The 26812-nt window shown below is 33.6% G+C and overlaps 2 protein-coding genes across 2 annotated transcripts in view; one reads left to right on the plus strand and one right to left on the minus strand.

Annotated features, from left to right (window-relative positions):
• The window catches only part of LOC121132068 (dynein regulatory complex protein 11), a 29217-nt gene extending 13583 nt beyond the window's left edge, over window positions 1–15634 (plus strand). Inside the window, exons 5-9 of the mRNA XM_040727510.2 lie at window positions 3316–3622; window positions 4823–5022; window positions 5095–5292; window positions 6535–6768; window positions 15283–15634. Of these exons, the coding sequence (XP_040583444.1) occupies window positions 3316–3622; window positions 4823–5022; window positions 5095–5292; window positions 6535–6768; window positions 15283–15498 (1155 nt within the window). The 3' untranslated portion in view covers window positions 15499–15634. The remainder of the gene's footprint in view (window positions 1–3315; window positions 3623–4822; window positions 5023–5094; window positions 5293–6534; window positions 6769–15282) is intronic.
• Window positions 15635–19162: 3528 nt separating this feature from the next.
• On the minus strand, window positions 19163–24942 carry nompB (intraflagellar transport protein 88-like protein nompB). The gene is made up of 5 exons (XM_040727511.2): window positions 24658–24942; window positions 22774–23282; window positions 22481–22707; window positions 21225–21411; window positions 19163–20685 (listed from the first exon to the last, which is right to left on the minus strand). The coding sequence occupies exons 1-5, from the start codon at window positions 24884–24886 to the stop codon at window positions 19402–19404; spliced, it is 2436 nt and encodes an 811-aa protein (XP_040583445.1). The 5' UTR covers window positions 24887–24942; the 3' UTR covers window positions 19163–19401.
• Window positions 24943–26812: the final 1870 nt, after the last annotated feature.

The following is a 26812-nucleotide window of genomic DNA, read 5'->3' on the forward strand; positions in this document are numbered from 1 at the left end:
CATTTTTAATTTTTATTTCAGCCATAGAACATGAAAATGATCATTAATGCATTAAAGCCTTAAAAGTTTGGCTTTAAAAGCCTTTTTAAAAAAATCAAGTTTTTAGGTTATAACTACGATTCAGTGCCATATTTCGACATAAAAGATCTATATAGATAATAATCAAAGTAAATAACTAATTCATATTAACATTTCAGACCTTACATTTCAATTTAATAGAAAAATTGGCTTCATGCAAGGTCAATTTTGATTGATTTTTGGTCTATTTTTTTTTTATTCAAAATTTATTTAGGAACTTTCATAGAATAAGCTGGTTAGGTTGCGTTGAATATAGATTACAATTGTAAAATTGTTTTAATCCCCTTACATGTCAATTATTAGTCATATTATATATGTATTATTCGTTAAAAACTTATATGAAAATTTAAAAAAAAAATCCTCGGAATATTATTCTTATCTATATTTAATGCAACCTATCCAGTATATTTTATAAAATTCCTTTAAAATTTAAAAAATTAAACTGACCAAAAATCAAATAAAAATTGCCCATTAATGAAGCCATTTTTTCTTTTAAATTGAAATGTAAGCTCTGAAATGTTTGTATCAATTTGTTATTTACTTTGATTTCAATCTACTAGGTATGCGCCTATGAAATGAAACCTTCGGGTATTAGTCCCTAGGTTTCGCCAGATAGACATTATAAACCAGTCCAAAAATCTAAATGGTTAGTTCGACATATGTCAACAATATTTAATTCATTGTTTGTATAGTTGCATTCAACAATGCACTTTTATCGCTTGTAAAAATGTCTAATTTTGTGCCTACAAACCACGATGTTCAGACATCATTGATTTTCTGTTACCAATTGAAGAAAAACGCTTCTCAAGCCAATTAAATGCTTGTGGAAGCTTACAGTGGACATGTTCTAAGCAGAGCACAGTGCTTCAGGATGTTTGAAAAATTCAAAAGTGGTGAGTTTGACTTGAGAAATGAAGAGTGCGGCTGGCCACCTAAAAATTTTGAAGACGCCAAATTGCAAGCATCTCTCGATGAAAATATTAATGGCCTTCTACAACCCGGTAAACCGTTAATGGTGATTGCTACCAACAAGAATTGGCCGATTTGAACCATGCTATACGCCAAAAACGCCCAAAATATGATGCAAGGCAACACCAGGTAATTTTCCTTGATGACAACGCATCACCGCATAGCTCTATAACCACCTACCAGCTTGTTGAATCGTACAACTGGGAACCTCTTGCTCATGCAGGTTACTCGCCAGACCTGGTGCCTTCCGATTATCACCTGTTTGCATCGATGGGCCATGCACTCAATGATTTACGCTTCGACTCTCACAATGAAGCCAAAAAATGGATCGATGGCTGGTTTGCAGAAAAAGACGAACCACTTTTTTGGAGAGGCATCCATAAATTGCCTGAAAGATGGGGGAAATGAGTGGCTAGCGAAGGGGCATACTTTGAAAATTAAATTTTGTAACTTTTTTTTCGCAATAAACATTCAAAAATTTTTAAAAAAAGTCTCATTTCATAGGCGTATACCTGGTATATAGTTATTTCATGTCAAAATGTGTCACTGAATCGTAGTTATACCATATATAATTTCCTTTAAAAAAAAGGCTTTTAGGGCCAAAATTTTACAGGTTGAAAGTTTTGATGGTCATTTTTGTGTTCTACGGCTTAAATAACAATATTAAATGTGGGGATTCAGCCTGCAGACGCTGCAACACCTCCATTTTGCTGCATAGTGGTATCGGCAATTTCAAATACAAAAATAATATTTGGCTCTGACGATGATGTAATACAAAGGTTACCAACCAAAGAGTAACATTTCTTCCTTGACGTAGCTCATAAGGCAATATAATTTATCCCGAAATAAATAATTGAAAACATTAATAAAAATTCGTATGCTGGCAGACTTGACCACAAGGTTTTACTGTATCTTTGTTTCTACCCTTTACCATAGCTGCCTCTCATTGCTGTAGACTACTTTTAATATACTCCACCCTTAATATGTTAGTTCACTGTAAAATGATTCTGGTAAGAAGTTTGCAGACAAAATCGTGTATAATTTCATTGCAATTATATTATATTCGGGCATCATGAACCTGAAATAATATTGAAAAGTATACCCTGGCCCACAAGCTGTGCAGGTGAAGTACTGGGCCCCAATGCAGTTTAAATTTATCGACTGCCGCTTCCCTGAACATCAACGAAAATCTTCTAATTTCCTAAAATACAGATGGGTCCACGGGTAGTAGAGGTGAACTGCTGCGCTCACAAGACATCTTAAATTCTTTGCTTCCCGGAGGTTCCCAAGGTTCCTATCAATGGGTTGTGCAGGGTAACCGCTGGGATACAAGGCCCAATCGGTTAATTTATTTAAAAAAAAATTAATGAATTTTTTTTTCATCCAAAAGGAAGAATTTAACCTGTTTTTGGACCAGCAGTTCACCTACACTATTCGTGAGTGAGCTATATTTTGGGATTTGGGAAGGGTTCTTTGATGCTCAAGAAGCAGCAGCAGAGAATTTTTACCTTTCTTGGGCCCAAGAGTTTGCTTGCACAACGTGGCGGCGTGGAGTTTAACTGCCGTAGGGCCCAGCAGTATAACCTCAAAGACCGGTTGCATTTTTGATATTAGAAGGGGTCCATGATAGTAAGGGAAGCGGCCACGGCTTAATTTAACCTAGCCCAAGGACCAATAGTTCACCTGCACAACCCATAGGCTGGGGTGTATTATAGCATATTAGAAAGTGTCATTGATGCTTCGAAACAAAGTGGAGTTTAAACTGCCTTGGGACCTAGCATTACACTTGTACAAACTGGGACCAGTGTGTAGAAAGAATCATGATGCTCTAGGAAGCGGCTGAGGTTGATTTTTTTTTCAAATCATTCAATACTTGCATTGCCTTAATAAAATATAGTTTTAATGAAATTACACACGATAATATTGTCTTACAATAAAATTACTTCACTATTAATATATTAAGCACAACAATTTTATCTTACAAGGATTTTGTAAACCATGATTTTACCACGCAATGATATTACCCCAACTATTTTGTCTGCAACCTTTTTACGACAATTATTTTACCAAAGAATCCCTTAATATACCAAACTGTCAATCAAAGTGTCCCTTTGTGGTGTTTATAAATTTCTTTGACTCAGTTACTCTTAGATTTAAACTCAGAGTTTTTGATGTCCCCGCCTTAAATTTAAGTCTAGTGAATGCAAACGGTCCGTTAAGCCGTTCCTCACATCATTTATGTACAATACATACCCATATTTTTTTAAGGCTGTTGAGAGGGACAAGGGAAAAAAGGGTAAAATTAGCAAGAAGCGGAAAAAGACCAAGAAAAAGGCCAATAAAAAAGGGAAGAAAAAGAAAGACAAGGATCTTACTCCGGATCGCACCACAGAGTCTTTGGTAGAAGAATTAGTTCAGAATGGAATTATTAGAACCTATCCTCGAGTAATGTTAGATGAAATCACGGGGGATATCTCATATACAGCTATGGAAATGAAAAAAAGAGGAATGGACCCTCGCCCTGGCCCTGGAGATATTCGTAGAACCATTGCTGAGTACTGCATTCTTCCTATGGGTAATTAAGAAATTATAATCGGAGTTGTAGAAAAAATATGACTTAAAAAGCGCGCGATACTTTATGCTGTTACAACCTAGTGAGTGTTTTTATTATGCAAAGCTGTTATCATTATTCTTTAGTTGTTGAGAAGATAACATCTAAGTATGATATTATAACTGCTATGTGTGCTCATAAAAGACGATGTGTAATACTAATGATTTGCTAGGAGTTCCCCGTAGTTCGAAAAGCCTTGGAATGTTATAAAAATAAAATTTTGAGATTTCGTAGTGATTTTTTTTTTGTAGCATCCGGATCGAACTTCTTGGTGAGGTAGTTTTAGAAGTAAGATCAGATTAAATTCTCTTAAGTGAATGGAAGCCAAAAGAAAGGATTTTGCTTTTCTATTGCGTCCCTTTCACACCAACACCTTTTTTACCTTTTACATCTCTGTCAGATAGACTAGTTGTTCAGGAAACGGGCTTCTCTTTCGGGATCTCGTTTCCCTGGATTTATGTAGGGTTTACATCTATCATTTTGCCTGTTAATAACAGGATCAGCAGTGAAGGTTTTTTCATCACTGATGAAAAGAATCCTATTTCCACTATGTTTAAGATCATTCAAGATACGTTTGGACCGCTAAAGACGAGTGTTTTGTGGACCTGACTAAATAAAGGTATTTTCTGAAGCCTTCAGAACTTATTACCAGCATATTTTCCACCTTTTGACAAGGTGAACTGGGCCGTTGCTTTTTTATTTGTTAGCTCAGGTTTTACCATGCTTGGATTGGCTTCAAATGTCTCTTGGAAATGTCTGAAGAAAGTTTACATGGTATAACCCTTCAAGGCTTGTATTCAATTTGATCTCCGACTTCAAATCGTTTCCTGATCTTCCATACCGCCTGGTTGCTGACTAAGATTATTTATATTGTTCATATATTTAATATATCACGCTAAAAAGTTCGAAAATACCTACCAAACATCTGCAATCTTAATTTTTAATAACATTCCAAGACTTTTAAAGCATCCACTATAATTGTAAGTCGTTGCTGGACTTAGGGTAGAATTGAGGATCAATATTGAAGGCATTTTTATCTGTGTTACCAAGTTAATTTTCAATTTTTCGCCCTCTTTTAAGCATACCGACAGGGTTGGAATTACTACAACTCTATTTCATAAAACAAAACTCAAAATAGTTTTTCTATTATATTTCTATTTTCAGCTTCTCAACATTTGAGAGAAAACACACCCCATATAAAATCTGTTCTACTTGTGGGACCGGAAGGAGTGGGTAAAACTCTGATACTCAATGCCATTTGTAATGAATTAGGAGCAATTCTTTTTGACCTCACTGCTACAAATATTGTAGGAAAATATCCGGGAAAATCCGGTCTCAACATGCTCCTTCATTTAGTTTTCAAAGTAAGCCGATTTTCTTATGCAATCTTAAAACAATTTCCCCTTACATAGAATAACCTCTAAACACATTAATAGGTATCCAGACTCGTTCAACCATCAGTTATTTTTATTGACGCTGCAGAAAAAACCTTCCTTAAAAAAGTATCCAAAACTGATAAATCCGATCCCAAAAGGCTAAAAAAGGATTTGCCGCGATTGGTAAGAAGCTTATCCTCTGAGGATCGTGTTCTTCTCGTAGGAGCCTCAAGACAACCTTGGGAATGTGAGCAAAAGGTATGTTCAAAATATTAACTAGAGTTGTAAAAAATATGTATATAAAAAAACCACAAAAATTAACGTGGTAACTCTGACAATTTGAAGAAGGTTTCAGAGGAGAGCAGCTAAGCTCTAATGACGTTTTATTAAATCAGCTGCGAGCAGCTATGATAGAAGGACATATAAGCTGGAATTACTTCGATATCCATCCTCAGTTCTACTACAATTCCAACAAGGACATACGCTTATTACTCCCAAACAAAAAGCTCTCGCTTTTTATCTTGGAAGTAGCTTGGAAAATGAAACAGTCAGTTCATGTTGTAACAAAGATACTCAAAAATAAAGTATATCAGATACACTGTTTTCATGAAAAAGAGAGAGAAAACACACCCTACCTTGGGACGTATTATTTATAGAGTTGAGTAGTTTGTAATGAAAAAATGATTCTAGGTAATTCTGCTTAAATTTTTTAGCCGCTGGTAATTTTGCCGCATGAAATATTCGCCGTCTTTATATTTTATTAAAGTATCGGTTCGAACTTTACTGTTGTATCTCGAACCGATTAATTATACAGCTAGGTGAAGAAGAAAAAAAGAAAATAATATCAAAATGATTGCCTTATCATTTATGAATCATTAAATAAAGAATTTTATAGTCAGCTCTGTTCGTCTTTTATTTTGAATTGTTCGATCCATCATTTTTTTGGGATTCTAAATGTTATCTCAAAATGGAAGAATTTCTTAAAATACCACGTGGTATTGATATAAAATTACAACTACTACTAATATTATAGCTTTATAATTGTACAAAGTTTATATGAGTTGACCAACAAGAATTTCTCATCAAAAATGATGTTTTGTACAACAACAGGTTGTCTAATTGGAGCTCCAGATAGTATTAGAACTCATTATTACATATAGGCTGGAATACCGATCCTCAATTCTATTCCAAGTTCAACAAAAACTTACACTTTAATTCCCAATGAAACCCTCAGTGTTACTCTCTGTATTATTGCTTTATAGCTAGGGATGGGTAATATATACACGCAATAGGTCACTCAACTCAGGGATGAATATAAATAAAAATGTCCTTCCATACGTCAAGTCTCCCTGGCTTGGTATGAAAAAAGGAAGACTGATCTACATTGTCTTTAATTATCTTTCTTGGAACTAAAAAAAGTATTGCACTCCTTTTACGTCATATTTTTTACAACTCTAACTATAATCTTTCCACAATGATAATGACTCTATCTTATTTCAGGGTCTCATGCAGACCTATCAGAAGCTACTCATCCTTCCTAAGCCAGACTACTCATATCGCTATTCTGTTTGGAAAACACTCATCACAAAAGCTGGAGGGATTATCTCTACAACACATCATAACGACTTTGATCTATCTTCCCTTACAAAGATATCTGATGGATACACATCAGGACATATCCAATACGCAGTGAATCAGATCCTAACTGAGAGACGGCTCATACAGCAGAATCAGGTGAATATTTTTTATGAGAATATATATATATGTATAAGGATATAAGTCCTAACAAAAGGTAGTTTAGGTAGAATGATTTGCATTGTTGATTTGTCCAGTGAGGGATCATTCTCCTAGCTTTGGATTATGGAGGACTACAATAAGTATGTTATTTTTTTATCAACTGCCAATTTTCTACTTTTTTTGCTCCTTATTATTAGTATTCTGAACGTTGATTGATTTAATCCCTATTATCTGCTGCTTATCTCTACTATTAAGAGGACGTCATCTTTATTGTATCTTACAACCTTTCCTTGAAATACAAATAGTAAAAAGGCTAAAAACTAGATGGTAGCAAGGTTAATATAAATACAAAATTATACCATAACGCTTTTCCGACTGATGTTTGACTTCTACTGCGCTTTTTAATAGTACCCTCAAAGAGTTATATATCGCCTTCCTTGACTGTTACTGTTAGAGTACCACTGTTATACTCTATGACGTCAAAATCTGTAAGTATTGCCCTGTAGTCGGGACGGTACATCAAATTGAAAATTATGGCAAGCCCAATTACATCATGCCCATAGAGGTAAATCCGGTGTGTTTTTTAGCTGGCCCGTTAATTTGTAATTGGTAGTTTACAGAATTAATTTTATTTTCCTTAGCTGTTGTCATTATTATTTAATTCCTGAGTAGTCAACATCCTTTCCTTAATAGATTCAATTACGTTCATAATCTCTTTGAACGTTCATGTGTACTTATTGACGGAGCGTTAACCTGAGGATTAGATGCAGAGTTATAATTATCAGTCCTTGTTGGACTCAGGGTAGAATTGGGAACGACATCGGAGTAATTCTAGCAAATGTCCTTGTTTATATCCTTTTCTCCTTCCTTTGTTGCACCAGCTGATCTAATGAAACGTCATGAGCATTATTCTTTCTCTCCTCCATAACATTCTTCAAATTGTTGGGGTTATCATGTTGATTTTCGGTTTCTTTTTTTTTAACCCGCCCATTCAACACTGGATTTGCACCTTTGATGATCAAATAACATTGTATTTATATTATCATTGGATGATAGTAGTTAATTAATTCTTCCACACTATGAAACTATTATGCAATGCACCTTCAAAAGAGCTCATTCGAATTAAACCAATCAACGTTCAGAACACTGATGAGGGGAAGAGTTGGAGATAGATCAACAGTTGAAAGCAAAATACAGTGTAAATTTGTATTTTTGTGGAGTAGCGTCGTATTAAATGAATCCTACAATGTGAAGTCATCAGTTAAGTTGAATACTAACCCTTGACAAATTTTTCATTAGATTTCAATTTGAAGCAAGAGGATAATTCCATCATTATACCAAGAGAAAACAACCATTTAATATGTTTTATAATAATATCCATTACCACAAAAGTCCCAGGTTTCACACATAGATAGGGCGGGGCTATTTCTTTTAAATTCACCTCAATTTCAATGTGTACCAACCATCAAAAGACAGCTATCAAAGTTTCATATCAATTTTGCCAACGGTGACGAATCTAACTTATGTTATTTCTAAAACAATGGGTCAAAAACAATTTTATGTTTTAATTTTACATTGCTTTTTGAAGGGTAAAAAATACCGTTCAAGCCAAGCAATGGCTTGAAAAGTGTTATGGTGACTCTTTTTCATTAAGGGAACTATAACAATTAAAAAAAGCCAATTTTGACGGGAATAAATTTGTTTGCTTTGTTAAGCCTAGACTTTTTAGTCCGTGAGTTACATATTTTATTTAAAAAATTCAAAGGAAACATCCGTTATTAGCAAAAATAAAGAATAATAACATTTCATATAAATATATTAAGGCAAAATAACTTTAAGGGTAAATGTTTCATGGGTAAATGATTTAAGGCAAATTAATTTGAGGGATTAGTATCAGGTCTGGTTAATCACCCTATCTTCTGTAAGCTGATTTAACCTAAGTTATTACTCATTATATTTTAAAAGCCTTTTGGATCTTGGTGATTTCTTACCTGATTACGAATGAAGGTCGTTGATATCCAAGATATCGCTGTTTTTGGATGTAATATATACTTTTTAAATTAGTTTTTTTCTGTGGAATTTCATTCATATTAGGGAATATTTGGAGATAAATTCACTTTCCTTCTGAGAATAATGGAGTTATTTTTTTAATGTAAGTATTTAGACATTCCTTTCTGAAAAATCAATGACTTGAACATAATGTTTGCATAATATTATGTATTTAAATATATAGATACTAGTGGTGGTTATGGTCTGAAAATCATTGGCCGATCTAAGACCGTTATAATTTTTGTATGACCGAACTAATTCCGTCCAAGTTCGTACCGGTATCGTAGTAAACCTCAATTTACAAAAAAAATAATCAATCATGCTCCAGTTCCAAGTAAAAATAGGATGGGTCTTGGACAAGGAGCCGATGTACACGGGTAAAGTATAAGTAAACCGGTATTATCTGAAAAGATCAGAGTCCCGAACCAGATTCATAAAAAAGATCATAAGGATTTTCCTCATCTTAAAAAGCTTATATTATTGCTTAATACTTCATTTATGAATTTAATCTGAATTTAAAGGTGGGTATGTATGTTTGTCCTTCAATCACGATCCAAACCAAAGTATGATTTTGCTGAAAATTTTCATGTAAGTTCTTAAGGCTCCAAAAACGGCTCAGGTAACTTTTTTTTGGCCTTCAAGGCCATAGCGGTGTATGGGTGTATTTTGGGATATTAGGAGGATCAGGGAAGGCGTGGCAGATCATTTTAATTTTACAGCAGTTCACTTGGTGTATACTATAGAATATTAAAAGGGTTCGTATGTACCTAGAATCAAAGTAGTGTTAGAGTTTAAACTGTATTTTGATGCAGTACTTGACCTGTACAATAGGTGAGCCAGGGTGTATTTTGGGATATTAGGAGGTTTTCTTAATGCTCAGAGAAGACAAGGGGGAGAAATTTAAGTTGACTCGTGCACAGAAGTTCACCTCCACAGCCGGTGTGCTGGGGTGTATTATTGCATATTACAAGGGTTCCTTGCTGCCTGCGGCGGCAGTAGAGTTTAAATAGTATTTTGGCACAGTACTTCACCTTTACAACCTGAGAGCCGGAATGTATTTCTGGATATTTTGAGGTTTCCTTGATGCTCAGGAAAGCGTCTGCGAGACTGCAAGTTCGGCATCTGACCTATAATAACACAACTTCTTTATCGTCGCTTGAAAGAAATGTGGCTATATAAATGCTTATATATTAGAATTCTCATAATCATAAAAATAACATGATAAAAATTCTTAAAATTTATTTTTGTTTCCAGCCGAAGAATCCTTAATTAGTATTAATTTCTTAATGTTCCAGGCAAAGCCGGGCAAATCTACTCTCGTCCTAGTTATAAAAAAGATATTAGGTAGATTTATGGTGGAACAAAGGCCAAGTAAAACAACGCCTTATTGTCCTATAGACTCTTCCCTATTGTCTGTATCGTTTTCTGTAGATTTTGTCAATATTTTTGTGTTAGTGAGGTATACAGTATTTAGTTGTCAGCTGTGAAACTTTCTTCTTATTTTCCTCTATTTAGTTTTCTTAACATTGATTGGCTGTATTGGAATTAGTTCTTACTAAGCAGTGAATAGTTATCAACTATTATTGAATTTTAATTCCATAGTCGGAAGAATTGGTCAACTTCCAACTGGTTTTGGAACTTATTCTCTTACTTGTCCAATATCATTTTAACTATTATCCCTAATAATTATGTTCCAATAGTAACAACATTGGATTATTTATTGTTTTGGAATCAGTGATCAGTAAAAATATAACCTTAATACGGTTCCTATTGTATTAAGGTCCGAAATTGGGTAAAATGCTCATCAAATTTGAGAGAATTATTTGTCTAATTAGGTTCTGGATTCAAAAGTTTGGTTCGTACCCGAAATTTACTCGAATATTTACATCTAAAGACCCGAACCGAACCAGATCAGAGAGAATGTCTTATTTTGAAAAAACAATAATCAATGACTATTAATTAACGCAAATATAACTTTTGGAGACGATAAGTCTCCAAGACCTTTATTAATTTTAGCTGAAATAGCGTATATAACTTAATGAAAAAACTTTTAGTTATTTCAGACCAATTATTTTACTGTAATATAGTAACAATCTGTACCTTAAGGATAACAGAATAGGTTGTTTATTAATGGAATATGTATATTTCATTTAATACCACTAGCTCACGTTTAGTCACACACAAAGGAAGTTATCTAAAAAAGTTGATGGATCAGATCCTTCATTTATTAAATTATCTACATACTCTTTAATACCATATTAATGGAGGTTACCATGAAGGCTAATGAGTAGGGATGTAAATCCAGTGAATTTTACCATTTTTTTGGAATTGGTAATCTGAAGAATGCAATTTCCTTTCCTGAGCAGTTGTCACTATTAATTTCTGAGTAGTGAACATCCTAGATTCAATTATATTGAAAACCTGATTGAACATTTGTGTGTACCCATAAAAGACCCTGAGGATTATAATTTTTATGTCCTTGTTGGACTCTAAGTAGAATTGGGGATCGACATCGGAGTAATTCGTGACAATGTGCTTGTTTATTTCCTTCTCCCCTTCCTCCCTTGTCACAGCTGATTTTAGGTGATCTCTTTTAGGGTTACCATGTTGATTTTCAGTTTCTTTTTTTAACATGCTCATAATACACAGGATTTTCATCACTGGAAATGGACTGATAAGTTACCTCGTAAATAATCCTCTTTCTCCTATTAACAACTATTTTCCAAGCTGATGAGAAGACCCTCTCACTAGGAATTGAAGTTGCAAGTATTGATAAATACCTAATGGCTAAATTAAATACGTTAGGAAATGCTAAGTTTCCTTCTATGTTACACCACTTTAGTGATTCATTTAATGGACCGATACAGGGCAATTCTAAATATTGATTCTTAAATAAAAAATAACGTTAATAAAGACTCCTTCAAAAGAGCCATGTAAAGAAGAAGATGGGTTCATGTCATTGCTGGTGTCAAAAGTGGCTTCTCCAGTCTCCACCCTCACAAGGCTCTTTCCACACACTTTTTTTGATAGTTCCGGCGTGAAAACCCCGATATATGTTGCATAGGCCCTCATGGAGTTGAGGGATTGAACGGGGCTGTTTTCTTTAGCTTCTCTGTGTCCAATTTGGCCTTTTTGATAGAGACCTCCTTCCTTTCCAACGTTTTGGACTTGCTGACGGCGTACCAGAGACCCCCAACTGCTTGGAGTACGGGAATGGAAATTTGTTGATCACATTCAAGATCCATTTTCTCGACTTGTACTTAAGCTAGAACTCTCAGTTCTTTTTTTTTTTTAAACAAAAAATTGATTATGCTTTAATATATTAAAATTTCAATCCCTCAACCTCCATTAATTATGGAATTAGTAAGTGTTCAGATTTCAATGGACTACCCGTTACTAGCGAAGCATTAAGTCTGGAGGTAAATTAAACAAACATAAAGTTACAGAAACCTTTAAATTTATAGCCAAATTATTAAAACCACCCTGTATACAGCATTTTATGAATTCATATTAGTAATTATTATTATTGTAATTTATTTGTGTTTAGAAATTTTCATACATGCAATACAACTGATTAAACACACTCAGGTATATACATATTAATATCACAGGATGAATAAAATTTTCCCACAATATTTGACAATGCATACGTCGTTTTTCAATTTTGCGATTGATGTACATGTTGTAACTAGTATAACTAGTCTGTACATGTTACAATTTCCACGTCATATTATGCTTTATTCAATTACAACATATGTCACTTTAATCACCATCTATTTATTGAGGCTATAATATCATTTTGATCTATTGAAATCACGTATTCATTGTGGACTAACGGTAATACCGGGAATAACTCGGAGTTATTAGTCGTCGAAGAACGGACAAACTTTGTTTTAAAATATGGAAGATCATTCCTCCAAGACATCCTCAGTGTTACTCCCCGTTTTTCATGAGCACACTCACACCTAGTTACTCAAGACATAGATGTTCCCTCTTCAAAAATGGAATAATAATAAATTCAGGTTGAGAAAATAAAAAAAAGTATTGTTCTGATTACTTGCTTTTTTTTCTTTTTGAATATGAGGCGCTGAGCGTACATACGTCCCTTCCCTGAACCCATGGAATTCTAGAGGGCTTGAATAATCACACGAATTTTGTATTTCCACATAGGGGGAATATTACAGGATCAGTCATTATAATTACCATGTATATATTGAGGCTATAATATCATTTTGATCTATTAAAACCACGCATTTATCATGTACTGTGGTTAGTACTTACATTCATGGATTTATTAGGCATGGATGAACAGGCGAACTTTCCCGGAAAAATATATAGAAGATACTCCACAACAAATCTTACTCTTGGTGTTTGTTGTGCACACTCATCCGTAGTTATACAATACATAGATGTTCTCTCCTCAAGAATGAAATGATAATGATAACAGCTTGAGAAAATAAATATAAAACATTGTTCTGATTGCCAACAGTAACAAAATTTGTACCTGTAATATATAACTGTGAGCAGTTGAATCTTATAATAAGTTACAGGATACTCATTAATGATTAGTTTTCGGTGTTGGATTGAAGTATTTAGTTCTTAGAGTCGAGTCAAGTTTTGATAAAGTATAAATTGATCATTCAAGTCTCTTCAATCAGGCAGTCAAATAAGTAGGTTACATTGTCCTAAAGAAAAAAAATCTACACCCAAAAATATGAAAAGGAAATTAATAAGGAATTACACAATAAAAAAATAGAAACATCTAAGATAAATATATCATTACTTATATAAATAGGGTTATTTTATATAGTGAAAGGCGAAAATCCATTGGGAAAAATCAACATGGTAACCCTAACAATTTGAAGAATGTTTTGGAGGAGAGAAAGAATAATGCTCATGACGTTTCATTAGATCAGCTACAGTCTGCTGTGACAAGAGAGGAAGGAAAAAGAATATAAAACAGGACATTTGCTAGAATTATTCCGATGTCGATCCCCAATTCTACTCTGAATCCAACAAAGACTTACAATAATAATAACTCTGCAACGAATCTTCAGGGTTACTGCCCGTATTTCATGAGCACACACGAATGTTCAAACAGGTTTTAAATATAATTGAATCTATTTAGTAAAGGATGTTCAGGAATTAAATAATAAGGACAACTGATAAGAAAAGAAAATTCCTTCATTATACTACCAATTACAAATTAATAGCCAAATTAAAAAAACCACCGGATCTACATAATTGCATATAATATATACTAGAAGAGGGGTTCCCTACGTTGCAGGACTGAAAAGAGGGAAATGTAAACAAAGAATAGAAGTAGATGAAAAGAGACAGATAGAGGGTTGTAGAAGAGACAGAGAGAGAAGGAGAGAGATATAGAAAGAGAGAGAAGGAGAGAGATATAGAAAGAGAGAGAAGGAGAGAGATATAGAAAGAGAGAGAAGGAGATGGATATAGAAAGAGAGAGAAGGAGAGAGATATAGAAAGAGAGAGAAGGAGAGAGATATAGAAAGAGAAAGAAGGAGAGAGATATAGAAAGAGAGAATGAGAAGTAGGTATTATATCTTTCAAAAACAGGCTTTTAATTAGCCCAAAAATATTATAGGAACACGCTTTGTTCTTTCGTACGCCTACTCGCGAAATTTCAGAGTGATGTGTTGGACCATTTTAGATTCCATGTGTAATTTCACCAATAATAGACTTATGCATATATATAAGCATGCACCAATAACTGACCTGGAGAAAAATTGCCCGTGGAAGATTGCCCTGGAGAAAATTACCCTTGAGGAAAATTGCCCGTATTTTCTTCAAACTTCATGATGAATAATAACACATTATAAATTTTCGATTTGCAAACCGAAGAGCTTAAACTATTGCTAAAGACCACCGGCAATACATCCAAGAAAACTCCTCTAATACTTAAAAAATAATGCCAAAAGGGATTCCTTGGATGTATGGGATACTTTGGTGGTGGTTTTTTTAGTAGCCAGAGGTATACCCAAGTACCTCGCACAACCCGAGGCTTGCACTTATTTTTAAAGTATTAGAAGAGTTTTCTTGGATGTATTGCCGGTGTTCTTTAGCAATCCCACACTACCCCTTGGCCAATCTGAGGGAGGAGGGTATTTAAGCATATTTTGAGAGACCCTAAACTATTTATCCCCCCCCCCCACCATATATAAGATATCATAAAAGTGTTTGGGGGATTCAGAAACTTTTAGGGGCTGAAGCCTCCTAAAAAGGAGTTAGGGGCACCACTGTTCTCAAGACAAGTAATACCCTAAATTCTTATTATATTTCACGTTTCAATTGTACCATTTGCTTATATGTACAAGTTACAACTTGTATAATATCTCAACTTGTACACAACGTACATATAGATTATTAAAAAAGTATGTTTAATTTGTGCACTTATTGCATTCATTATTTTCCTTTCATTTCATGTTGTTAACACAGGGTGGAAGAGCATTGAGACCCTCTGAGTTCATTGTTCCCTTATCCAAATGTGAACCCGTGTATCGTGAGGAAGAAGCAGCCCTTACAGCCTGGTTTGTAAAAACACCCATTGGTAAAAAGCGGTATAAACTACTCGAAGGAGATGACGAAGAAGGGACTGGAGGTGGCGCAAGTGGGGCGGGGAAGAAGGAAAAGAAGAAAAAGAAGAAGAAATGAGGAAGAAATGGATAATACAAGATATTATTTTTTAACTGTAATTAATTTTTACCGTGTCAAATCTGATTTTCGAAAACTTTTTGATTTTATGAGTAAAAAAAACAACAAAATGAAAATGTATTTTATTTCTGCAAAACGTTATTCTTATTTCAAGTATGCTCTTATATTCAATATGGGATCATCTAATCCTTAAAATCTAATTGAAAGGTTAAAAACCACCATACTTTATGGACTTTGTTTGAAAAGGAATAACCCCTCAATTTCTCAATTATTTGTATGTTATAGAAACATATTGGAAGCTGAAATAAGTAGAGTTTCATTATTCACAAAAAAGGATTTGGTTCCAGAATTTCTTGAGTGTGCGAGGTAAAATGGTGGACTTTTTGATAGCGACCAAATAGGCTAAACTTTTGCAAGAATAAAAAGGAGTGCCACATTGAGGATTTATCACAGAGTTATTTATTGATATATATTTTCTATTTTTCTAAATGATTGACTTTGGCTGCTACCATGCCCTACAACCCGGTCCTAAAGATGTCGCAGCAATTCTTGATGAAGGCCTCAGACATGGCCGCCCATTGCTACTCGACGGAGGCATCGAGGTCATCGAAATTTCGGTGAGGGATATTAAATGCTTTCTTTTAGAATATCTCTAAATGGCTTAATGGAGGGAAACCACTCTCTGGGGAGGAGGGTGGCGTATTTACCTATTATGATCAAAGTTGGTAATCCTGTAGAGAAAAACGCGTCCAAGGAGAAGGGGGGGGAAAGACTTATGGTATCATTGTTTAAAATAGCTGCCTGGTTTATTATGATTTTTAAGGGTATAACAAAAGTATTTATCAGCAAAATGTTTAATTAAGATATACTCCGTATAATTGACTTAGACGTTTTTTATCCGTTACAGTAGATTTGAAAACGTCCCACTCCATGAAATTGTAATTCATTATAAAGCCTATTCTCAGAATAATGACTAATGAAACGAGAAGGTAGAGTATTTCGAAATATATTTGAAGTTCCAAGTTTAAAAAAGAAGACTTAAATAAAATATAATCTACTAAAAAATAAACAATCATATATTTATGTTAAATATAAAAAAATTAAACAATTGGAATCATATTACTAATAATAACAATAAATTATAAATACAGAATATTGAAATAATAGATTTATCCAAATAATATTTTCTTGTTCTAACATCAGAATTCAGTTAAATATGCCATAACTTTAGGTTACAAAACAAAAGCCAGACGTGGAGTTTAATCAAAAAGATCATCACCCCTTTTTCCTCATGTGGAAGTTGCTATATACAATTGTGCACAGGATAGATATATCTCTACCGATGAGATCTAAATAATTATTAATAATAATGTAAATATCAAAATCATAAAATTAGACAATAAATATACTAATAAAAAAATGTTAGAATTAAATTCATCTCTTCTTCCAATTTTAGTACGAACAGATTTAGAATCCTACATTCATTTATTGGATATTTATCTAAAAAAAGAAAATTTAATCCATGCAGTTTTAAATCCATTTTAAAACTTAATTACTTATCTTAGATATAAAAATAAGTCCCCTTTATAACTGATAAGACAATTCAGGCAACCATTCTTGACTTAATGTAGTTTTCTAGCATGCCATCGTAAAGATTTAGAGCAAAAACAAATTATGTAGTTATGTCCGGCGATATAACTACTTATTAAGAGCATCAAAAAAGATATTTCCCCCGTTATTTATGCTTGTATAACAACATACTATTATCATGAAAGATACACAATTATAATGCTACACTCAATGCAACTACTCCCGTTGTTGTGACCAATTATGCAGTTGTTTTTTGCCTTTGACGAGTTTTCTGAACACAATTTCTTGGAGCTTATGAACCATAGCTAATTCTTAAGTGATAAAAAAGTAATATTTATTAACTATGTAACATTGGAAAACTAATGATCATACAAAAGTCTTTAAGTGAAGAAACTAGTGTCAGAGAAACTAGTTCGAACCATTCAAAGCTACTACACCCGTTGTTGTGACAATTTAAACCGTTGTTTTTGCCATTCAATGTGTCTTGTACCATAATTCTTGATATTTTTAGATAAAATAGAATCATATTTTATGATTAAATTTAAAAAAAAAGAAAAGAATACTTACTGTTAGATGGTACAAAATTCAGTTCAATTTCGAAATTAGTAAATATTTTATACTTTTTAGTGATAACTTTGATCTTAATTTGGTGTGGATGACTCTAAACATGCTGAAAATTCTCTCAACTTGACAATTTACAGTGGGGGTATTTCCATAAACTTTTTGAACGTAGGATGATGGGCAATGGCAATAAACATCTTTGTGAGATCAGAATTAAAGTGTGACTTAATGTGTTCATTATTAACTTGATTTTTTAGATGAATATCCGTGCTCTTGATATGAGATGAAGATAATGAGTGGTGTTTAATTCTAGACGGGGGACAAATGGTACATTTATATCGACAAATCCGACAAGTATTCTGCTTCTCGTCTGGTAAGTATTTCCGAATTCCTGGACCTCTTTTTCCAGAAATCTAGACAGAAGGCAACGTTATTTTATTCAATTCTCTATCGACTATCAGTATCTAATATTATATTAATATTGAATACTAAAGGCGGGAATTGATTACGTTCTTGATAGAGGAAGATGTTTATTATTTGAATCGGTGATACCATAAGTATTTATTCCCTTCTCCTCGCACGCTTTTGTATCCTTACCAAAATTATCAACCTTAATTATGATTTAACCAAGTCAACAATTTCTGGCCTCTCTTGATCCGATTGGCTTAGTTGCTGTTGAAAGCAGTTGTCGATTTCGTCATCCATAACACACCCTCTGCAAATCCATCATATACCTCGTGAGAGTCCAATCACGGACATTGAGAGACTGAACATGCTGCCTCATCTACTTGCCCGTACTTCTGTATATTGCAGTGATCCCTATATACTGGTGTCTACCACTGCCAGGGAATCTCCCAAGGCTCTGACATGAAGCCATCATGCTTTTAATCTTGTAAACAAGATTCCAGGTGGACGTTATGCTAGTGCCCTACATGATATCTTCGACACTTGCTTGGGTGTGGAGTAAATCAGACTTTGTCTTGCTTTTTCCCCTCTATGCAGACAAATTTTGATTTTTGATTTTTTTTTTTTTGTGTATTAACGGAAATATTCTATAGTTTTAATAACGCAATCTAGTATTTTAAAATATTCATCCTAAAGTAATTAAGATTTATTTAAAGTCAAGTCCACGATTTTACATCGCACATTGTATTTGAGCATTAATATCCTTTGAACTTTCTATTTTTAAGCAGACATTTATCGAAATTAAGTGTTGAAATTTTTGAAATCCTGTGATAATAAATTATTTTGAATAGTTCAATGAATTCAAATATAAATGAGTAAACAATAGAGGGTTTTATGTTATATAATCAAACTCTTATTATTTCCTTAATCAAATTGAACAAAAGACACTATTTCAACTTAATTAAACCTTCAAGAACCAAATACGCTTATGTAAATGAAATTTTCATTACACAAAATTCAAATGAACTCATTTGGCGTTCCTTTGGAAGGGGAAGGTGGGCATGAAATGAGACAAAGAAGAAGGAATTAATTAATAAATCATCATAAATTATGGAATTGTATATATTTAAAAACAAATTAATTTAAATGTAATTATTTTTTTTATGTCAGATTATGTATTTTGTATTTTATTCATGAATAATCACGGCAATTTACTTGGAAATTAAAAAAATATATAATAGTATAATGCAAATTTGCGTGTCTACTTGTTATTTTATGTACAATTATTTGCATTTCTTTTGTGTTTCGTTAAACATGCAAAAATCAAAAAGAAAACGACAAAGCAAACTACTCCGGTAATAAGTCCTCTCCAATATCATCGTCTCCAAAGTCATCACCATCATTTTTTGCCATTCCCGTTTTAGGACGCGTAGGAAGAGGTCCTAGTGGATCATTATACCCACTCTCAACCGCATTGCCTGACTTGAAAGAGGATGTTACAAACTCCTCATCTAAAGACTCTTCTTCAAGATAACTGGCAGGGAATCGTCTCCTTCCGGAAAGGGATCTGGCCTCCTCACTCACAGCAGAGCTATTTCTTGAAGCTCTTCGAGAGGATGAAGATCCGCCACTGTTTCGACTCTTTTCAATCCTTTTCAACTTTTGTCCATAGTCTGAAGCCTCAGGAAGACCCATGTCACTGCACAATTTCACTAGGAACTTGAGACATTCCACATTTGAGGGAAATGTTTTGTGAATGGAGGAATAAGTTTCAAGAGCCTTGTGATAGTTGCCAGATCTCCGAAAGCAACTTGCAATCATCAGCTGCCATTTAACTTCATCTGGCTGCATGAGAGCGGCTCGTTCAAAGTAATCAATGGCCTTTTCACTGATTTGCATTTCTATATAGTATGAGCCAAGCCAGTCAATGACCTCAAGATTTGAGGGATAGTATCGGTAGGATTCATAGTGATACTGGTAGGCCTGTTGCTTATCACCTTCATTGTCAAATAAATGCCCCAACTTATGAAGGATAACTGGATCTGTGGGAACAAGTCCCAAGAGCTTGAGATACCATTCAATGGACTGATCAATATCTCCATTTAGTTCATAAATGTGAGCAATTTGATAGAGGATATGAGAGTAGTTTCTCACGATACTATGCAACTTGAAAAAACAGGCAAGAGCCTCTTCATAGGAACGAAGTTTTTTATGTGAGAGCCCCAAATTGTAGAGTGCCTCAATGCAGGAGGCATCATTCTCCAAGGCCACATTGTACAGCTCCTTTGCCTTCTCGTAATCTCCTTTTTGAAAACAGCAGTTCCCAAGATTAACGAACGCAGCAGCATTGTAGCTATCAGCCTCCCGACCAATCTCAGCATACATTTGTGACTCATCAATTTGACCCTGTAGGAAATAAATAAAGCTGAGGTTCGTCGCAGCCGTGCTTGCCACTTTGGTTTCTTGTTTCTCAAACGCCTGAAGTGTTTCAACAGCCTGTCCAAACTCTTTTTGTTTTAAGTACATGACGGCCTTATTGATCTCAAGATCATTGGCTAGCTGGGAAATGGCGGATTTCTTAATAGAGTCCACACACCAGTTGTAGCCTTGTGTATAATTATCTTCAATCATCTAGAAAAGGATTGCGTCATTAAAATAATTTCAAACAAGAGTAGGGGATGATAAATTGTATTTTAGCGTTTGTAGGTGTGTTTTCTTAGAAGTTGAATTGAACCTTTCAAAGGTTTCATGTTTGTTTATTATCATTAGAGGTCATACCTAGTTCACCTATGCTTCATTAATTTGAAAATAATTAAAATAAAGTGAAGTACAGGAGTAGGGTCAAATGAGTGTACAGCATTGATAATGAAAAAAATATATATTAACTTATCTTCCTCTTAAGATTCTTAACTTCCTTTATATACTTAAGTTAATTACTTCCATCAACTAAGCATTAATAATGACAACAGTTGTATTGAAATATACAGTCAAAAATGATAACAATTTTAGAAAATTAAAAAAAAACATTACTCAGGTTGCCAATAGTAACAGAACTCACACGCTTAGAAAAAGGCTTATAATTTACAACCGATTTACAAAAGACTGTAATTCCTTTGGACTCTCAGTACTAGAAGTGATTACACCAGAAGAAATAAAGGTGAGTAACTCACAGGAGATATCAGTTTTGCTGCCGTGAGTATACAATACTCTGACTCTTGTTTCTTGGAGCGCTCAATACGTCTCAAATTATCGTTCTTAATAGCCTCTATTATTAGATTAGATAAGGGATCATCATTGATGGCTACATATTTTTCTCCTTCCTCATCCTCAATAACCACATCCAGTAATTGCTGAAAACTAAGAATTGAAATGAATAATTATTATTTCAAATGATACACTCTTTACAACACAGAACCGTAGAGCCTTCAACTTTGTCAGATTAAATGTAATATGTATACAGGGTTGGACAGCAAAACGTGGACTATTAATTAATGTTAATTTTCTCAGTAATATAGGAAGGTTAAGTGATTATTTTTTGACATTCTGGTTCAGCCATCGTTTGTGCATCAAGAAACTATAAAAACATTTATTCATCTTGTCATTATAAGCGATAGTGTTGAGACTCGGTCCAGCACCGAATTTTTTTCCGGTTCGGTCTTATGGGATTTTTTCTAGACCGATTTGGACCGATTTTTCGGTCCAGACCGTGGACCGATTTTTTTCGGTCTCACTTTATGGACCGATTTTTTTTGGTCGCATATATTATGTGAGACCATTCTTTTTTTGTAGATCAACTGTCATTCATTTTTTTGAAAAAAATCTCAAAAGTACACTATAAGTTCTAGAACAAATACTGTATACATAGAAGAGACGGTGGGATCAAAATTAATCCGCCCTATCTCTTGTTTAAACTTCGTATAACGTTCATTGTACTTGAAAAAACATATGATGTCTTGTTATAAACAATTTATCTGTAAAATCGGTCTAGACCATTTTTTTTGTGACCGAACTAGACCGAATTTTTCCATTGGACCAATTTAGACCGTATTTTTATATGAGATCAGTCCAGACCGAGTTTTTTTTGTTGGACCGAACTAATTTGATCTAGCAAAAAAAGTAACAGTCTCAGACAGCTCTAGGATTTCCAGACCGAAATCCAACACTAATGAGCGATCAAGAAGCCAAAAGACAAGGCAGATTCCGGCATGGCTGCTCTTAGGGATCACTCATAAACAACATGGATCTTTTATCATATAATTTTGTGTCTCTTGGTCCCTATGACGTCATTTATACCATATTATTCATGTATACGTGGTTGAAGTTAACCCCCCTCCTTAACGAGGATAGCTGTGGGTTTAGGTATTACCCCTCCCCCAAAGTCTCCACGTGGTTTGTGAATATCCCCTTATATAGAGTGTAAACTAACGCATTCTTTGTTCGTTCCTTGTCTCCCATAGCGTAATAACAAAGGATGAGATGAAGCCCGGTTTTAGAGTCAGGTTGTTCTGACATGATCCATTCAAAACTACTGCAAGCATCAGAGTATTGTCCCATCTTGACAAAGAGTATGCCAATATTTTGCATGATTTTGATCCGCATGCTCTTATGAGTATTTGGTACTTGATCCAGGGCCATGCGATAAAATTTTATGGCCTGTAATAGAGTTGAGCATAAATGGATGGTTTTTAAACAAAAGTAATCACAAAATGAAATGATTACCTTCGCATACTGTCCCAATTTGAAATAAATATTCCCCATATTAACTTTGAGGCGACCAGCGTTATTAAACATTCGATTCTTTGTAATGACCTGATAGGCGTTGAGCGCCTCGGTATACATTTCATTCAGAGCGTATTGATTTGCTAAATTAAAGAGAACGCTGAAAGTAAGATCCAGATTATGTGTGTCTTTTAGACTCGCTTGCTCCCGCAATCGAGCGAGACTTCGTTCTTTTGTTGACGACTCTTTAGCCCTCTCAAGAGCTAGCTTCTTTTCTCCACGACTGGATGCAAAGCAAGACTCCTCAATAAGAGAATTTATCCTCCCTTCTAAACTACGAATCTTTTCTTCGGGTGTTTCTTCCTTCTTGGTTTCCAAACCAGGAGAGGACACAACACGTCCAGAGGCGTTTAAAGGATCAAAAAGGGGTCTAGAACCCGAATTCTTGCCAGGATATCCTGCTCCACGTATCCCAGTCATGGGCCGATTTGCAGTTCCAGGAGGAAGATCTAAAGAAATTGGTAAGTAAAAAAAAAATATGTGCCGAGTTGAAACAAAAACAATTTTAAACAAAAATCAAGTGAATAGAAAAAATATCAAATAATATTTATCATCCTAACACATGTGCGTAAAACTCCCGGGCTTCGAACATATATGGGTTCTTTTTTTTTTTTTTTTTTTTAATTCACCTCATATTGAGTTAGTCCCCACCTTGAAATTGTAGAAATTTCATGACAATCTGTTTTTAAGTTTGTGATTTATTGTGCTTAGAGTGACGCTACCGTTCAAGCTAAGCAATGACTAGAAAAGGTCATAAGGTCTGGTCTGGGGATAAGGTCGATAAAAAAATAATAGTAATAACTTTAAAAAGCCAATTTAGAACAAAAAAAAATTCCATTTCTGGAAGGAGTAGAAATACTCAAGAATGTTAACTATAGATTAAATCCTTTTTTTTAAATGTTTTTTATGTAATTTTTAATGTACATAGCCCCGATATGGCTTTTCAAATAAAATCTACCATTTTTTCCTTCTTTCTTCGTGTTGATTGATTAATTTTGTTTACTTTATGGGTAATTTGCGTCACATTTGTAAGACATCCTTCGGTCACAATAATGTCGATAAATTTATAATTCTTTCATTTTGACAATAAACCAGAATAATTTTTTGATATAAATTAATGATAATTTTATTCATCAAAAAATAAAAATGTAATCTAAAATAGTTATGGAACGATTAATCGGACTTAGAGAATCAGGTGTTTCTTCTGGAATCGGTATTAGGAAAAAAAAAGTTTAATTTGCGATAGCGATTCTTATTTTTATTTTTTAACTGTTTTTGAACTATATATGACTTTTCTAAATTATGAAAAAAAAAAAAAAAAAAATAGTGCCCTCCCCAAAAATTAATATATTTTCGCTTTTTACCAGAAAATTAAATTTTTCTATTTAATTACCAAAAAATTTAATTTTTCTATTTTTTTTACCAAAAAATTTAATTTTCTGTGAACTTTTGGATATTTTTCAAAAAAATTATACATGTAATTTAATTTTTCCATTTTTTTAGAACAGCTAAGAATTTCGGAAATTTTTTTGTGAAATTTTTCTTCCAAAAATATATTTCTATTGTGAACAGCTCTAAATTTTGGATTTTTTTTTCCAACAATTATAATTTTTTGTCAACAGCTGTTGAATTTTGAATTTTTTTTCCAAAATATTAAATTTTTTAGCCATATAGCCAGAATAGCCATGGGGTTTCATAAAAAAAAATCAAAATAATTTACTTTTTTTGTGGATGAATAGTAATAACAAAAAAATAAATCTTATAGCTAGTTTTGGCTTTGAAAAACCGTACAAATATCATTGGTTGCTCCTCTTAAAAACTTACTTGAGGTTCTAAGAGCTGTTCGCATCCCAGCTCCAGTCCCTAATCTTCCAGTCATTCGACGATTTCCCGAAGATGTTCCGGGAGGTCGCACACTTGTCTTGAGAGCGGCTTGAAAGACTTCATCATATTCAAGTTCGTCTGTTTGAAGTGCTGGATCCACTTCTTCTTGGCCGAAGCCGGCATAGAGATCATCGTCATCCGAGGGAGCAAGGTGTACATTTGTCATCATTTTGCGATGGTTTCAAATGTATGATTTAGTATTCCTGTCTCTTAAAATTATTTCCATACCTGGGAGAGTACCTCTTTGAAGAAAGCATGGGAAGGAAAGGTACTATTTATAGTAGATGGTATATTTACTTTAATGCAAGGAACACTCTATATCTATTTACGTAGAACACGCACTCGTTTTTCTCTTCCCTTTTTTTTTGGACCAACTAAAAGCTATTATTCCTTTAGTAAAATCTTCTATATCAATTACCCAAATTAGGTAACTCAGAAATTTTTGGGGTTATGGGAGATCAAGGGTGTCCGCAGAGGGAAGGATGTAGGGGCTGTATTTTTTTTACAAGTTCCTTTTTTGTGTAAACAGCTATGAATTTTTGGATTCTTTTTTCCAAAAAAAAAAAAAATTTCAATTTTTTTTTCCAAAAAATTTAATTTTTCAATTTTTTTCTGAATAGTTAGGAATTGTTCTACAAAATTTAATTTTTCCAATGTTGTTTTCTAAATGTTAAATTATTCAAATTTTTTGCGCAAAAAATACTCTTTTGTAAATAACTTCGGATCTGAAATTTTTTTCCAAAAAATTTAAAACTTGAAATTTTTTTTTCAATATTTTTAAATATGAAATTTAACTTTTTTGTAAATAGGTATATATTTTAAACTTTTTTATACCAAAAAAGTAACATTTTGGAAAAACGCTTAAAAAAGTCATTTTTTTAACTAAAAATAAAGACGATAAAATTTTATGAAGGATTCTTGTGTCATATTGGTATGAATCTTTGCACACTTTCTTTAAACCTGATAATCTCCTTTAAAAAAAGCATAAGTGTTCAGAATTAATTTGAAATTTTTACTATTCCGGACAACACCCGGAAAACTATATCTCTATATCAAAAAGGGTGCAAAAAAACATTTAAGACAAACATGCAGGGAAAATAATACTTAAAACTTTACCGTCTTTATTTTTTGTTTTATATCAAGCAGAGGAATTCTTAATTAATTATTATTTCTTAATCTCCCAGCAAACGCCGGGAAACCTAGGCTAGTAGTTATGAAATGAAAGAAAAATTGAATTAATACAATCATTTAATGAATCAAAATAACCCTTTTTATTAATTGTTATTCCGATGACATAAAATAAATTTATTAACAAAGATTTTTTTTAAATGTTCTTTTAATTGGTCAGTGGGGGTTGCACTGATTAAGTATAAGTAAACATTATGGAACTACATTTACTCCATCTAACCTAGGAATCTTGTGTGAAACCCATGTAAATAAAAAATGATCGGGTGCGAACCTACACACATTGAGCTCAAGAGAATAATTTATCCCGAGCGCGTTGTTTATTGAGGTACACCCATTTCATTTATTTTTTAAAACTCCTTAAGAGTTTGATCATACGATTGTTTTAATACAATTCCCTCCATCATTTCATGACACGACGTTACATTGCTAACAAAATACAATGGATAATTTTTGTCCATTGTATTTTGTGGTCAGCTAACGATTCCCACGTCTTACTTGATAAGTAATGATATTTTTTATATTGTTAAAAAATTGTTAATGACTTGTTGCACATATATAGGATATATAAATTGTCCATTTTATTATTTCTATGAATAAATTTTGACAACGCTAAATCAAGACAAGGCGAGTCTGTACACATATTTGATGACGTGACACAAGCTCCAGGAGCTTCGATGGAAAGTTCTTATGTATCCGTCCTACTGTTCAGATCATGCACCAGGTGACTACTACCTGTTCCTGTCTATGACCAACGCACTTGAGAGTACAAATTGGGCCTCATGCAAGTCGAATAAAACAAACAGCGGATGTTTTTCACTTATTTTATTTTTGTGATCGAGTGAGACCTGTATTATCTATGGTGGAAAGTGTGGAGATTGTTAGTACCGATAGGTTTGGCAAAAGTCTC

This window comes from Lepeophtheirus salmonis, chromosome 1 (genome assembly GCF_016086655.4).
Source record: "Lepeophtheirus salmonis chromosome 1, UVic_Lsal_1.4, whole genome shotgun sequence".
NCBI lineage: Eukaryota > Metazoa > Arthropoda > Copepoda > Siphonostomatoida > Caligidae > Lepeophtheirus > Lepeophtheirus salmonis.

Excerpts from the sequence above, each read along its gene's own strand:
- nompB (XM_040727511.2), bottom strand. The coding sequence starts at position 24,886 with ATGATGACAAATGTACACCTTGCTCCCTCGGATGACGATGATCTCTAT. Across the intron at positions 23,283-24,657 it reads AACAGCTCTTAGAACCTCAA|ATCTTCCTCCTGGAACTGCA; the intron begins GTAAGTTTTTAA and ends CAATTTCTTTAG. Across the intron at positions 20,686-21,224 it reads CAGCAAAACTGATATCTCCT|ATGATTGAAGATAATTATAC; the intron begins GTGAGTTACTCA and ends ATCCTTTTCTAG.